Source organism: Sesamum indicum, linkage group LG8 (genome assembly GCF_000512975.1).
Source record: "Sesamum indicum cultivar Zhongzhi No. 13 linkage group LG8, S_indicum_v1.0, whole genome shotgun sequence".
In the NCBI taxonomy this organism is placed as follows: Eukaryota; Viridiplantae; Streptophyta; class Magnoliopsida; order Lamiales; family Pedaliaceae; genus Sesamum; species Sesamum indicum.
In genome coordinates, this window is record NC_026152.1 from 2,360,060 (window position 1) to 2,377,785 (window position 17,726).

A 17,726-nucleotide genomic window follows, 5' to 3' on the forward strand; every position below is an offset into this window, starting at 1 on the left:
TATTTCAAAAATCAAATTGCTAATTTGGTACCACTATATACACAATATAAAAATATAAAAATTTTAATATGTCAATTAAGGAAATTGTTAATATTGAACATTAATATTTACCTACCAATTAAGTATTTTTATCATTAAAAAAATCTAAATTCTAAGAATTTACCATTTGCTCAAATTTGAAAGACTTATTGGTTCCAACCCCTTCAAATATTATATATAATAGATTTCCAAAGATAATCAAACATCATGGAATCATCACATACATTATTGGCAGCAGCACTGTTACGGCTGCACCTCTTCTTGATAATTATAGTCACAGCAAGAGCCAAAGTTCCGGCGATAATCGTGTTCGGAGACTCGTCCGTGGATGCCGGGAACAACAATCAGGTCCCGACGATTGCTCGGAGCAATTTCAGGCCATACGGCCGGGATTTCGACGGTGGTAAGCCGACCGGAAGGTTTTGCAATGGCCGTCTAGCGACTGATTTCATCTCCGAGGCATTTGGCCTCCGGCCTCTCGTGCCGGCCTACTTGGATCCTGCATATAACATCTCGGATTTTGCTGTCGGAGTCACTTTTGCTTCTGCTGGAACTGGTTATGATAATGCAACTTCTGACGTACTGGTAGGTTTCTTCAACTACGTACGTATTTCATCTAATTGTTTATACATTTGTTGGTTCGTTTTAACATGATTAGTGCTAATATCTCCACCAAATTACACTAATCATCCCATAGTTTCTCTTTGGAGAAATTACATTTTTGTTCTCATTATTTACGAATGTTTTAAAATTAGTCCCATAACTTTTAAAATTATCATTTCGAGCCCATCTTCCGTCTTTCTTCAGAGAACTGATGGCAAAAAGCACGTGCATAAGTTTTCGGAATTCATGAGTGGAAAGTTGAAGTGACTTGCAAGTGCTTTAAAAAAGGACGTAAAATGAGAATTTTTTAAAGTTACAAGCTTAATTTTGAAATTTCTGTAAACAATAAGTTTAAATATGTATATACTCTAAGTTATGAGACAAAAAATGTAATTTTCCCAACCTAATTTCTTTGACGTTGTTAAGTTCGATAGAAATTTTAAGTTTGAATTCATGATAGAATTTTCGATGAGTTTTTGAAAAAAAACAAAACCCTATTGAGTAATTACTTTACCTAAAATTTTAAATTGTTAAAAAAAATTATAAATGCTTTATATATTAATTTTTCATCACTCACATGTTCTATTATGTTTAGACAATAATTTTTTGTCTTGTTTTTTTACAAAATCTAGCATGTAAGATCATTTTTTATACGGGTGACAAATGAAATTTTAGTTAAAGATTCATATTTGATTTGACTATAATACTACATTAAATTACGGTCTTACTTGAATGCATGTTTAATTCATAAAAATAAGAAATATTAGATAATTAATATTTCTTTTCATAGGCTCGAAAAATTGAATATCGTACTTGGATCATCCCGTACAGCAACAAATGATCGAAATAGTTTAATTATGTTCACTTTTAAGTGAAAATATTTCTTGAAAAACATTACTACATACTTGAAGAAAATGTAGTCATATATAAACATAAGAAACAATTTCATGTGAGAGTCATGTGTTATTTTTTAGTTTCTTGAAACCTCAACAATGTTATGATTCCCAAAGTTTGATTAATTCTCAGGGTGTGATTCCTTTGTGGAGGGAATTAGAGTACTACAAAGACTACCAAAGGAGACTAAGAGCCTATCTTGGTGATTGGAAGGCCATTGACACTCTCACCAATGCACTCTACATCATAAGTATCGGAACGAACGATTTTCTGGAGAATTATTATTCATTTCCATTGAGACGAACACAGTATACAGTCGGCGCATACCAGGAATTTCTCCTTGGAATTGCCAGAAATTTCATCGTCAACCTTCACAGCCTCGGAGCACGAAAAATCTCTCTTGGAGGCCTTCCCCCAATGGGTTGTATGCCCTTAGAAAGAGCACAAAACCTAGCAAATGGGAATGATTGCATGGAGACATACAACATAGTTGCCATGAGATTCAATGCAAAGTTGTATGATTTGGTGATGAAGCTAAACAAGGAAATACCTGGCCTACAATTGGTCTTCTCCAATCCCTTCTACATTCTTCTACAAATAATCACAAACCCATCCTTATATGGTAAGTCATATATATATATATTAGGGTTTAATGCAATTTATCTCTATGTAATATTGTAAATGAGCAAATTATCCCTTTATAATAAAATATTAGCAATTTACTCTCCTCCTTCCAATATTTTTTAAAATGGAGCAATTTACCTCCCTATCCAAGAAGGTAAATTACTTCATTTTGAAAAATATAGGGGGAAAATTGCTGTTTTTCAAAACACAGGAAGTTAAATTGATTTTTTTTATAGAGGATAATTTGCTCATTTGTAATATCACAAGAGGGTTGCATGCACTTTTTCCTATATAATAGAGTAAATCACATTGATAACCCATTATATCATCTATCTTTTATAAAAAAAAAAAATTACAATTACACCCCTTGAAGTTATAATTGTAATTATAATAAATAAACCCCTCTATACAGTGGTGAAAATTCACAAAAATGCCCGCTAAGGTACATTGCAGCACCACTCCTAAAGAGGTGTGTATCGGAAGATTACAAAAAGTGAGGGGTATTTGTGTATTTAGACCTAATCTCGAAAGTATCAATATAATTTACTCTATATAATAGTCTATAATACATGTATAGTATAACACCTAATTTATATTTATTATACATATGACACGTACAAACAATATTTTTTTAAGTATATAATACATGAACTTCTATTTCTTCTATTCATACTTGCAATCCAAATCCTCTATTCAAAATTAATACTTATTTCTTCTTCTATGTCATGTACACATACAATATGTATACAAAGTTCCCTTGTAGAAATCGATATTTTCGTTTTAGAGACGAAAACAATCCGTGTCTAAAACCTTATTTACTTGTAGTGACTTAAATATACAGTTGACAATGAATATTCTATATATGATATGTATATTTAAAATAAAATATTATTTTGAAATAAAAGATTCGAAGAGCCATACATATTCTCATTTGGGACGGTCCCGAATGATCAGAACCAACAAGTTTCATGTCTTTTCACAATTGACCTCGACGTGCCAAAAGTGACTAATTAACTCTATATTTGGTGAATGATTTTGCAGGTTTTGAGGTTTCTGAAAGAGCATGTTGTGCCACAGGGACATTTGAGATGGGCTACACTTGCTCTGAAATTAGTCTCTTTACATGTACGAATGCTACAAAATACGTGTTTTGGGACGCATTTCACCCTACCCAACAAACTAATAGAATGGTTGCGGAACATGTAGTTAAGACTGCTTTGTCCAACTTCCTTTAATACATCAAAACGTCTTGGTTCAATGTGTGTGTGTGTGCTTCTTCGTGCTTTTGAGGTAGTATTATTATTACACTACTTATGTGATTTATGTGTCTGGTTAAATCCGACAGTATAAGTTGGATTTTGTCTAGGTTACTTAGGTTACTCTACAGCTCTAATTCTCTTTCTTATCAGTGAAATCACATTAGATAGAGTATGATTTTTCACCATAGTTAATTATTATAATCAAAGGTGAAAAATTATGGGAATACTAATTAATCACGGCTGCGTAACGGCTATTAGCCGTTGTTTCTGGAATCGACGTCAAAATATTTGCTATAGCGAAAAATTATGGTCAACATTGTTTAACTGTAATCAAAATTTGAGTTTTTACATCATTTTATCTAACTGTGATAAATTGTATTGATTTACTATCATCTTTTTAAATTATTATGATTTATAATTTAAGGAATAATTAATTTTTTGATGGTGTCATATGACTACCCAACTAAAGAAAGCTATCCACCACAAATTAAGTATATTTTCCAGCAATATTCAACGTAACATTATCCAACTTGTCATTAAAGGCCCACCGATGTACTGGGAATTAAGTTCAACACTGATTTATATAAAATAAAATATTCAATGTTTTCAATGAGGTTTGCACTCGTAAAATTAAATTAAAAAAACTTATTGATACTTGAAATTAAGATTGAGAAGCCATGCATGATATTTTGCATAATATTTCTGATTTATTGCGAAAAATTGGTGCCCTTATATAATCACAATATTATGACAACCTTTGTCAACATGCAGTGTATATGTGATACTTAAAGGTTATGTAATGTGATATTTTTTATATATGTATAGTATGTGATGCTTTTCCAGCAAAAATTATTATCAAAAAAGTAATCATATACGGTACACTACAAAAAAAAGCAGAATTTGGGGTGGGTTTTCGAACGAATTTTTTTGTATTTGGAATGGTTTTCAAAATAAAGAACTTATTTGGAGTGGAACTTGGAACGGTTTTGGAACGGATAGAATATCCGTCCTTATAGTCGGCGTTACAAAAATTTAAAAACGATTATAAAATAATTGTTCCTAGTCGAGACGGTGACTGTAAATATATGTGAAAACCGTTCCTAATATCGAATTTGTCCAAATATTTTTTAATTTTTGAATTGGAACAATTAGGGGCGGCTTTTGGAATGGATTAATTAGTTTTATTCGAAAACTTTTGGAAAGGACTTTGTAATACTCCTGGCTGAATTTTGAAACTGTTTCTTTTGCATAATTGTAATTAATTTAGAAACTGTTATCTGCAACAGATTTAGGGACGATTTTCTTATTGAGGAACACGTTTGTAGAACTATTTTAATAATAGTATTAGGAACAGTCGCGTATAATTTGGAACACATATTAGAGACTGGAATAGCAATGGTATTTGAAGTAGTTATCCACTAATTTGGAACGTCTGTTTGAAATGGTTTTAGTATGGTATTTGGAACGGTCCATCCAATTTAGGAACATATTTTTGGGATTGTCTTTGTAACGGCATTTGGAACGGGTACTTACTTAAATTTATAATATTTTCTTTACCTTTACTAAAATCGTTCCTAATTTTTTAATTTTATAATTTTTTTATAATTGATTAATATATTTAATAAATTTGAATAAATAAATAAATTTAACATTTTAATAAATTTTCATATACAATTAAATTACTTTAATAAAATTTTAATTAATTGTATCTATAAATTTAATTAATTGAATAAATATAAAATAATAGAATTTAATAAACATTATGAAACATGAATAATTAAGAAAAATATTATATTAATATGAAAAAGCTCTAATTACAAAAATGAAAAAAAAAATATAAAACCTAATATGACCCCTCCTCGTTCAGCGACATCCATATTCTCCTAATTCAAGGTCGGGGGTCTGTCGGAGGCGATGCTGCAGTCGAGGAGGAGGCTGGCATCTCCCTCATCATAGCCATCATTTCGGCCATCATGAGCTCGAAGTGACCAATGCGGTCCTCCATGTGTTGTCGTTGAAGGCAGCAAAGCCATATCTGCTATTCCGTCAACCGAAACCTCCAATTCTACAGGAGCATCAGGCTCCTCAGCCGTGAGCTGACGATGACGATCCTCCAGCATCTTCTGGAACGTCTCCTGCAAAACAAACAAAATTGTTAATACTTTTATTAAATAAAGAATTAATTATTAAAAAATAATATTAATAAAATTTAGCTACTTACCACCACCTCCGCCATCCTCAGCCCTCTACAGTCGCCATCCTCTTTCTTCTTGTAGCACCGCTCGAATAATTCCATCTGCTTGAGTAGCCGACCGAACTTTGTTTCCTATAAAAGAAAAAAACCATTAGCATCATATATAAAAATAATGATAAAGCATATAAAATACTATTATTTACTTACCAACTTCTTCTTGTGCATGCCAACTGAGGAAGACCCCCTAAGTACACAGTCGAAGACGCCGTGGGGTTCGTCGTTCAGTTCGCGTTATTCTTCGAGGACTCCTGTAGGAAGTCCTCGCTGGCCCAGTACGCTTGGAGCTAGAGTCAAACCTCATTGGCCAGCCAGAATGGCCTCACCAGGCTGGACCGGGCAACGGAAAAAGTCTTTCGGATGTACTTCTCGACCCACATATGGAAGATCCGAAAGACTGATTCATCGTCACAGTTCCACTAGTAAGTCATCTGCAGTAATAAAATTAATAATCATTAGTAAAAATAATTAAACAAATAGATTATTAAATAAAATCAAATTAATTTAAAATTAATTTACCTTCATGCTCTCGAACCAAATTGTTGGTGCTCTGGCGCTACCTACCTCAGACACGACCGCATTGACGCATTCGTGGAACCGACGATCAGACCTTAAAGAACCGGTTATATTAAATATTTTCAAGATAAAATAATTAATACTAAAAAAAATTATGTAAACAAATTTACATTGCGTCATCAAGACTGATGTACTGGCGTGATGATGGCGGGGGTACTGATGGTGGTGGTGGAGCAGCCACCATGGTGGCAGGCTGCTGCAACGTGTCGTGTCACAGTGTGCAGCTCCAGATGCTCCTGGTGTTGGTCTCAATTTTGTGATTATATTACATTATTATGTAAAAATATTAGTATTGAAAATATTGTTATAATAGTTTTTAAATTTTTTGTGATTATTATGTAAAAATATTAATATTGGGGAAATTGATGTAAATTAATTTTGTGTTTATTTTTATTATTATGTAAAAATATATTATTGCGAATATTGTTCTATTTTTTTTTTAATTTTTGTGATTATTATGAGAAAATGTTAGTATTGGGAAAATTGGTCTAAATTTGTTTATTATTGACATTATTATGAAAATTTTGTTCATTGGAATATTGTTCCAATTTTTTAGTTATTTAAATTTATTATGTAAAAATATTAATGTTGGTGAAATTGATCAAAACAAATTTATTAATGTGATTATTATGTAAAAATTTATTAATGGAAATATTGTTTTGATTTTTGTGATTATTTACATTTATTATGTAAAAGTGATCCATAAATTACACATAAATTACATAAATTACATAACTGTCACATAAATTGCATAAATTAAGGAAATTGAATAAATTACATAAATTGCATAAATTACACATAAATCGCATAAATTTATTAAATTGCATAAAAAACTATACATAAATTGCATAGATTACACATGAATTGCTGTAATTACATAAAATTTTTAAAACTTGCCAAAAATTTACAGAAAATTAGAAAAATTACAAAAAAATACAGAAAATTACAAAAATTACAAAAAATTACAGAAAATTAAAAAAATTAAAAGAATTAAAAAAGTTAAAGCATAAGAAAATTACAAAATAATTACAGAAAATTTCAAAAATATTTTCTAGAACATTTTCTGAAAATAATTTCAGAATTTTTTTTTCTAAAACATGTGCGAAATTATTCTACAAAAATTATGGTTTTTTTTCATAAAAATCGAAACTTTTCCAAAAACAAACGCGGGAAATTTTTTTAAAAACCAAATTTTTTTCAAAAAAATTAAAAAAATGTGTTAAAAAAGCCGAAATTCATTTATAAAAATGGAGGCTTATTTTTATATAAAAAGGGGGGAAAATTTTAGAAGAAAATGGGGGGGAAATTGAAGAAAAGTTTGGTAAAAAAAAAAGAAAAATTGTGGGGGAAAATTGTCGTTTTTTTAAAAAATGACGTCATTTTGGTATAATATTAATTAGACTGTTCCTAATTGTGTCTCAAAATTATTTTTCCAAAAAATTCAGAAAAATAACAAATATATAAAAAATCGTCTCAGACATGATAATGATAAAAAAAAGTAGACCAACAAGTAATTAAGACCATTAAAAAATAGAAACATAAAACGTTACGAATTAAATTGATAAATGTTCAAAAAATCAAGTATATTTGTATATACAAAATTGTTAGTCTTACATAGATGCAAATAACATCTTATAATGTTGTATTGGACCGCGTAATCAGACCGTTATAATTTTAATTAAACCATTGGATATTATTAAATCGATTTTAATCAGACCGTTGGAATGGTGAAAAATAAAAAACCATTCCTAAATTGATTTTTCCTCCAGTTATTCTTTTAGCGCAAAATTAAATTTGTTGGAACTTATTCTGAACCGCCAAAATTAATTGACAGTCCTAAGTTTTGGTTTTCCCTCCCTTTTAATTTCGGATATTGTAATACATATCGCAATGGTTTTTTTTTTAAAAAAAAATTTCCGTTCCACTTAAGAACGGTCTTAGGAACGAGTGTGTAATTTTTGGCCGTTCCTAAATAAAAAAATATTGTGTTTTGTTTTTTAAAAAAATAAATTTAAAAAATATACTTCTACATTGGCTGGTCAACTATTTTTAAAAATATGTACACAAACATTTGATACAGAAATACTAAATGTCAATCATAATTACTGTCTTCTTCAGTCTTGTATTCCTCGTCATAGCTATTTTCGTCAGAGTCATCATCAGATTTACAGTCCACCGATCGGGATGTACCTGTTCCTTGTTGATTAGCAACAGAAAGATCAATGATTAATTGAATATCATTTGGGTCATGCAGGTCAAAATTATGGTTTTCAGCTGCAACTTATGGAGCAAGTATTGCCTCATCCACTTAAAACGCAACTTCGGTCCATCGCAAGTCATCGATGACTCTTCTGGCTCTTGTTCTGCAAACAGCCATCCAGTCCACTTTGTCTCTCTTCATGCTAGGGTACTCCATGTAGTATACTTGTATTGCTTGCTGTGCCAAGACGAATGCTTCGTTCTTTTGATATACTTTCTTAAAGTTTTACATCAACTAGGTGATAACGAGGATGTTCCTTTGTACCTCTCACGGGATCGACCCAGCAGCATTTAAACAGAATGATATGCGTGTTTGGAATAAGTGAATAATCCAATTGAATTATCTTTTCGAGAATCCCATAAAAGTAGCAGATTGTGCCTGTACATATGAGTTTTTGACACACACCCCACAATTCATAGTTGACTTGCCTACATTGTGCACCTCAGTGTAAAAATTGTAGCCATTTACAAAGTAGCGTGGGTATGTTGTGACCTCAGCTGTAGGACCCTAATAGACAACTTCAAAAGCTTGTTGTCTGTGTAATTCAATTTGGATTTAATTATGTTGAGAATATTAAAGAAATCATATATTGACAAATTACAATTGACATAATTAAAAACACGCAACGTAAATGACGTTTGAACCAATCCTTGAATTGAATAGCTATTAGCTCATCAATAATAGGGGCCTCCTCATGATGGTGCGTGTAAAGTTGATTGAAAAGGACCTGTTCACATACATATCAATTTATAGATTAAAAGTCCAAATTAATAATGTGAATACACTATGTTGGTATCTTTACACTTACTCGTAGTAAGGCGTGACTACTTCAAAGTTGGTCAATATGTACGTCTCAATTATTTTGCGTTCTGATCCACTGACCCATTCTTTTTTTATGCACTATTACCTCGACCAGGATAGTTGAAAGCAAACCATTGGATACGAGTGTTTGTTCATATAGAGTTCGTCATTTCTGCTTGGCCTGTTCTGTTTGCAAAGAATCTGGGGCTCAAAGTGGTGAAAAGTGAAGAGATTGATTTCTTCTGCAAGATAAGCCTCTAAAATTAACGCCTCGATGTGTGCTTTATTTTTCATCTTCATTTTCGAGTTTCGAAAAAATCTAATAACTGAATATTTATTAGAAACATAATGACTCTAGAACTATTTCAAAAAGCTATAATAACTCGTGTGACAATTACTTCTCAAATGGATACATCCACATGTATTGCATAGGCCCTCACACGCACGCTTCATATGGCAGGTGAACAGTTAGGCGCTCCGAGTCGAACAAAGCTGACAGAAATATTTTCTCGTGGTTGCAGAAGATGGTTCAGACACTAGCCTCCAATTCTTATCCTTGTTCACATCAAGCGTCGTCGAATATAGAATCTCGAATAGAAGGCTGACCTCAGTCCTTGCACTCCACACCAGCTCAGGAAGCATTTCACAGAAGGCAATCGGAATCAACTTCTGCATGAATACGTGACAATCATAACTCTTTATGTCATGAAGCCTCAGCTCATTCATATTGACACAATAGGCCAAATTAGATGTGTAACAAATCAGGAAACTTCAAATGACTAATCCATTCACATATCCTCTTCTTCTGCTCTTTGGTCAGGATATATACAGCTTTTGGCATCACGTTCGGCCTTCTTTCATCTACCTCAAGCTCCAATCGATTACATATGATCTTGAGGTCCTTCCGTTCATTCAGAGTATCCTTTGTTTTTTTCTTTATATCCATTATGGTATTGAATATATTGTCAAACACATTCTTCTCAATATGAATGACATCAACATTGTGTCGTATCAAATGCGTCGACCAGTACTCGAGCTCCCAAAAGATGTTTTTCTTTGTTCACTTATGCTCGCTACTGTACCCATCCAGGATCCATAACGGCACCTCAACCGCATGACTAAACTCTTCAAGCCATTCACAGATCTGTTTTCCCATCAATCTTGGCCGTTCAACCTTCATTTTTACTCGATTCTTAGTGAATGCTTTCTTATTCCTATAATATGGATGGTCCGGGGGAGGAACTGTCTGTTCCATTCAAAGTAGCACACCTTCCTATCATTCTGCAAATAGAATGCACGTATGTCTTCCATACAAACTGGATATCCCAGTGAAATTCCATCCATATGTCATTCCATAAGTGGGTAGGTCGTTTACAGTCCACATCAACGGGCGTGCATTGGAAATGTCTCGTTCTTCGCACTGTTGAGTATCAGTACACCCATATGCCACAAATTTTGCAATTCCTCAATCAGCGGCTCCTGGTAATCATCGATGAAATGTTTCGGAGTGGAAGGATCGTGGATCACCATCGTTATGAATATATACTCAGAACTCATGCACATTCACGAAGGGAGATTCTACAGTGTAAGTATGAGGGGCCAATACGAGTACGTACGATCATACTGCCCGTGCGGTGCGAACCCAACTGTGCACAAACCCAGTGTAACGTTAAGGGGCTCTGCTGTAAAATCAGGATATATCAGGTCAAAAAATGCCTACATGTCTCTGCATCAAACGGATGTCACATGGTCCCTCCTCCATCTGATGGTTGGCATACCACGTCATTTGCTCGACAGTGGCTTCGGAAGCATACAACCTGTGCAGACGAGGGGTAATCAGCAGGTACCTAAGAATGACATACAGTATTTTCTTGTAGTTAGGATTTCGCTCCCTAGTCAGCTTGTACCTAGCTTCTCCACAAAACTTGCAGTAGTCCAAATCAATGTCGTCCTTCCAGTGTAGCATGCAACCATTTTTACACGCATCAAACTTCTCAACAGATAAACCCAAGTCTCTTATCTTTATTCGTACTATAGTCATCTTGTGGCAGGGTGCGGTCATGCGGTTATATATGATCAACCATTTCAATCATATATATACTGAGAAATATGGCCTTCGGCTTTGATATTCACCAACTCAGTTACAGCCGCCAATTGAGATTGGGTGCAACTGTTCCACAACGGCTGCTCACATGCACCGCATCTTGAAATCGATCTCCAACCCAAATACATAATCGTATGGCTCCCCCACTATAATATGAAATAGGCCCTGCATCATTAAGACACGACCTCGTACCATCATCAGGCAGACCATCCTAGTTATAATTAGAATACCAGACAGTCGGCCCGGCGGCATGAAAAACCATCCTCTGCACCCAATTCATCTGCGTCGCGTCACCCTAAGGCGTACTCATACCGTGCATAACATGAGAAATGGGAGTTTGCTCCTCCCACGACGGGGCTGCTATGAAGGCCTTAAAATACTCCTGCACCCTTTCCTCACCATGAGAAGTCCAATTATAATATTTTGGCATAAAACCTTTCATAAACAAGTCGAAATTTACCTCATCCGTGGTTGTGAAAACTTCATTTTTGCACTTCCAACAAGGGCACTTAATTTTCTCACTATCCATATGTACATGTCGAGACTTGACCCATTCTATAAATATAACAATACCATCCTGAAACTTCAGAGAAGAACCGCCCTATTTGAAAGGATCTTCTCATACATCTATCTTCTCAACGTCTTAACATAATGATAAGTCCTATACACACAAAAGTATTTAGTATTTTGGCAACGTGACTCAAGATTGATTTCAAGACTCCTTGAGGCTGTGAATATTGGATGAGATACTATCTAATGAGGATCTATCCTAGGATCATGGTCAACAGTCTAACTTAATTACCTTTTCTTGAACTTATAAAATAGCCTTTCTTTTATTTAGAGGTTGTTTTATGTATTCTTTTTCTCTTCTAAAAAAACTAAATAATTGTGTTCTTAAATATATTTGTTTAAATATAAAAATACTATAAAAATATATCAATTTTTTTAATTTTTTAATTTAATTGAAAAATCAAATTAATATCACATAAAAAATTAATATACTGAAGTTTATTTTTCAAATTTAAATATTTATATGATTATAAATATTAATCACTTATAATAATTATATACTATTAACTTATTTAAGTTATTATTTAAATTAAATAAATTATATTAACTATTATAAATAATATTTAAAATTAAATTATTACTATTTAAAATAAAATTTTAATACTTTCTTTTATTTATTTTTATATTTCAAAATTTTAAATTATTTTTAAATTTTTTAAAAACTTAAAAATTATACATTATAAAAAATAAAATTATTATTAAAAATATAATTTTACTACAATTAACCCTTGATGACCCATCCCCACCTCCCTCCACCGTGGTCGCCTAAACTCCCGTGCTGGGCGGCGGGGCAAGGGTGTGGTGGTGGGGGTGGGTGATAGAGGCAACATTTTACACTTCCTAATTAGATATAACTCCAAAAAATACTATTAATATAATTTACACTTCCTACAATTTAGACGTCTTCTAAGCCTCTCATTACACACAAATATTAAAAATATTATTTTACTACAATTAACCCTTGATGACCCATCCCCACCTCCCTCCACCGTGGTCGCCTAAACTCCCGTGCTGGGCGGCGGGGCAAGGGTGTGGTGGTGGGGGTGGGTGATAGAGGCAACATTTTACACTTCCTAATTAGATATAACTCCAAAAAATACTATTAATATAATTTACACTTCCTACAATTTAGACGTCTTCTAAGCCTCTCATTACACACAAAACATCATTGACTGGTTCTTTGAACAACTAATTTTAGCATATCACATTTCAATGGACAAACTTAAACTTTCCCTTGACAAATTCCAACCTATATATACATATCTTTTGCTATATAAATATAATAGTTTGTACAAACAAAAGGGAAAAAAAAAGTAATTATACAGAAAGAAAGGTCGTCAATTACAATACACGTGTATTATACACACACGCACACACACACTTATCCAGAGAAGAGGTAGCAAGCATGGCGAGGATGACGGTGGTGAGCTTCTTGATGATGATGGTTGTGGTTATTAGCGCTTTTCTTCCATCGGAAATAGAGGGCAAAACCATCAAATTCGTCAATCGTGCATCCACCGACGACCCAAAAAAAGAGTCGACCCCAATGCCCGCGAACAGCTACAGTAGGGGTTGCCTGCCGAGCCAACGTTGCCGATCTAGTCTTCCTAATGCTGCTTCTCATGATCATGGCAATTGAAATTAGTTAACACAAAATGCTATTGTCATGTAAGAGGGCAAAGCATTTTACTTTAGAAACATTCTTTTGATAGCAATAAATCAGATTAAAAACATAAGATAGTGAAAAATGCGTAGACTTATTTTAATTTTTCAACATTACGTTATCTGTTCTTCTACGTACTTAGACCAAATGTTGTGGATACATATAGATATTGATGAATTGTATCTTGCATAGGTACAAACATACTACATATATATATATGTATATATAGATGAAATATTTGCTTGATATTTACACTTATTATTTTATAGTAATTCTGCGTAATTAACTTAGAATTGACAAGTTTATTGTAGAAGTTACCATTGTTTTAAATTTTAATATTCTATGTATTATGGACCAATTATATACTTTTTTGTGGTCACCCCTAAAAAGTGCTGATAAATATTTATGGGTTTAGTGCAATTTACCTCCCTATGACATTGTAAATAAGCAAATTACCTCCTTTAGAAAAAAAATAATAATTTACTCCCCCTGTATATTTTTGAATGGGGTTAAATGCAATTTACACCTCCCCCCCCTCCCCCCCCGTGATATTTAAAATGAGCAAATCATCTCCACTCCTACCCTGTGTTTCAAATGAAGCAAATTACCCCCTATCAATGGTTTAGATAGAGGGATAATTTGTTTAATTTTTCAAAACACAAGGAGTAATTTGCTATTTTAGTTTTTTATAGAATTTTTTTTCTTTTTACTTATTTATCATATCACAGGGGGTAAATTGTATTTTTTCTTTTAAAAAATGAAACAATTCACCTCCCTGTCTAAGGAGGTAAATTGCTTCATTTTGAAAAATATATGAGGATAAATTGCTACATTAACTTGTAAAGAAGTAATTTGGTTATTTACAATATCATAAAGAAATTGCTTGTATTTTTTCCAAATAGTTACAAAAGTTTTTCTATCTTTTATGTCATTGACGCGATAATTATTTCATATATTATTTACTGAATTGAGCTTAATATCCCTAATTATTGTAATTATTTTACCATTAATTAATCTTATGTTTGTGAATAACTAAAATGTGACACTTTATATTGTTAGATTTAATAATATATTTTGAACAAATATTCAAGTTAGTTATATTAAATGCGAAGGAAGTCTTTAAATTATCAATATATAAAATGTCCTTATGATAAAGCAATTTAGTTGGTAATTGTTTTATCAAAATACACATCATGGGGTATATTAAATTTTTATTATTTTTATTTTAATAACAAAGTGGTTTTCAATTTACAATATTTAACATCTTAGTGAAATACATAAATTTTTAAATAGAACTAATTATTCATAATAATAGGATCGATCGATCATGAGTTTACATCTTATTAAATTTGTGTTATTTGTTGTTTATATTTTATATATAAAAATTCCCATTGTTAGAAAAATTATAATGCTAAAATATTACTAAGGTTTTTGAAATATATAAAACAAAACCATAATAACATTATAAAATAAATAGTCATGTAGTAATCAAATTAATTAGTGCAACTTTTAGGTTTTTGTTCAAAAATAAATAAATCATAAATTAATTTCAATTGAAATTTTTAGAGTTCTAAAGTGGAGCCTATAAGAATTAAATACCTAAGAAATTACTAACATCATACTAATTGAATATTGTAACAAATTTGTGTGGAGATATATATTCTTGTTCTCAAGAAAAAGTTCAAAAATATAATATAGTATACAATGTTCAAATTCTTATAATAATATATATTTATATGTATATATTTTAAATTAAAATCAAACATATGTAGTAATCTAAAATTAAAAAAAAATATATATATATATATATATATATATATCCACATACCTAGAAAAGTACTAAGAAATTAATTACAGGAATCTAGAAATTCTTGGAATATATATATTTAAACAATTCAATAAGTTTTTAATTTTTTATCATAAGATTGTCTATTAAAACTATAACTTGGGACATTACAGAATTAAATACTATTAAATCTATAACATATTATAAAGATAATTTATCCAATATAATGAGTATTTAAAACTTAAACAAAATCTAGAGCCCACACATCATGAAATTTGGGGAGTAGGGTATTTAGAGTTTTGATAAACCAATGCTACACACTTAGGTCAGTTTCGTTGATGTGATTAGATATGATAAAATTGCTTATTATTATAATTATACGTCTGGTTTATAGTACTAGGTCTTCTTTATTTATTCGGATTGAACTGGATATTTCAAGATATCTAACTCAATTCCTTGTTTGCTTACAGGTAGGGATACCCAAGTGGTATCATCTGGGCACGTGATAAATGATGATTTAAATCCCATCAGATTTGGTGGGATTTATTATCTTCAGCAGGTCAATTTGATGGAAATTGTGTGTGATTTTACACATTTTATTCCTAAATATAAAAATATTTTATCTGAAATAATCCCACTTTTTTAGATATCTACAAAATTACCCGATTTCTTCTTTAATTTATTTCCCAAAATTTGTTTTTTGAAGCAAATAAAAAAGGCCTATATTCCAGTGTCATGATGGCCCACCATGTTGTCACTAATTTTCGACTTCCGTTTTTATCCTCATCTTTTTTAGTATTGTGTCTTTTTGCCCTTCATTTATGTTAAATTCCTCCAACAAACCCCTGCATGATGTGATGGAGTGTCAGACATTTCTTGAAAAAATGAGCCAAGACATTTAACTATGTCTGTTTTTATTTTTAAATTATTTTTTAAATAAAGTAAAACATACTCAATATTTGTTATCATTCAAAAACATCTTATTTTGGTGTCTTTAACTGTTTTAGCATAAATACATATATATATATATGCACACGCATATACATAAATATATACAAAAAAGACATAATTTGACAATTAATAGTAATTTTTGTCTCCCAAAACACAATATTAAACATATAATACTTATTTTAAATTATCTCCAAAAAAAATTCAAACATGCATACTATCTCTAACACATACTTATTTATCTTTTTTTGTCTCTCTCTATCTCCACAAAACACAACAAAACACTCAAAAAATGAATCCAAACATTATTTTTGTGTTTTTAACCATCTTCACTATAAGCCTTTATACTGTAGAAGCTTCATCCTCTCTTCTTCCACACATAGGTTGAGTTCTTCCATTTTTTAAAGAAACCTACTTTCCTAACAATCCTCACCAAGTAAATTTAAATTGGCTTCGTGAATGAATTTGTTCCAGTGTATTTCATGTTTTTGTATGTCAATAAAATATCTTCTCTATTTTCAAGTTTGGAATAACAATCTTGGGACATTTTGTTGGTATTGGACTATTGTTGGAGAGGTCGTCGTAAATTCCAAGCTCGCTTGGTTGAATAAGGTATGATATTTCATACGTTATAAAATGCTTCTATTTTCACTTACAGAACGACTTATTATGGTTCATTAGAGTCTGCTTTGACTTGGTATTAGCCATCATAAAATACTTCGTGTGCCCAAATACTTTAAACATGTACTTTAATTTTGGGGACTCGCCAGATTATTTCAAAACGTAAGTAGTTTATGTTAGTAGTGAGAAAATGACCTAGTCATTAAACCACTCAATCCAATTAAGCAACCTTCCATATGATTTGGTGCAAATTATATCATACGGAAGAGCATGAATCATGATTGAGTTGTGCTTTTCAAAAGCACAACTCTGTCAAACTCATTTTCCATATAGGGAAGAGTTCAACTCCTCCTTTCCTTATATGGAAGTCAACTCGGTCTTCTGACCCTAATTTAGTGGATCGAGCTTCATTTTAAATAAATTAAAATAAGCCCATAGCCGAATCTAAAACCAATTTAAAGACATAAGCCCAAACTCTTTTGATTAATAAATCCTATTTTAATAATTAGTCAACCAACCCACTAAAATTGCGTAGACGTCTAACATCTGTCGCCGATAAAAAATAGCATTCATCCAATGAATTAATCCTTGATGCAAGTCTTTACAGGACACTCAGTACCCTGTCTTGAGGTTTTCAACTTGAAACACTTTAAACCCAACTCTTAGTAGTTGGTCTCGTAGCTGTCATCCAATGTGCGAGCCAACTACATGGATTGTCTATTCAGTC

General features: G+C 31.8%; 1 protein-coding gene across 1 annotated transcript; it reads left to right on the forward strand.

Moving 5' to 3' along the window:
• On the forward strand, nt 225–3,418 carry LOC105167451 (GDSL esterase/lipase At2g04570). Its single transcript, XM_011087182.2, has 3 exons — nt 225–624; nt 1,669–2,158; nt 3,202–3,418. Exons 1-3 carry the CDS (start codon nt 247–249, stop codon nt 3,393–3,395), a joined length of 1,062 nt encoding a protein of 353 aa, XP_011085484.1. The 5' UTR covers nt 225–246; the 3' UTR covers nt 3,396–3,418.

Bases quoted from the DNA above. Each gene is read 5' to 3' on its own strand.
- LOC105167451 (XM_011087182.2), top strand. From the start codon at position 247: ATGGAATCATCACATACATTATTGGCAGCAGCACTGTTACGGCTGCAC. The intron at 625-1,668 runs GTAGGTTTCTTC...ATTAATTCTCAG, and splicing joins ATGCAACTTCTGACGTACTG to GGTGTGATTCCTTTGTGGAG. The intron at 2,159-3,201 runs GTAAGTCATATA...ATGATTTTGCAG, and splicing joins CACAAACCCATCCTTATATG to GTTTTGAGGTTTCTGAAAGA.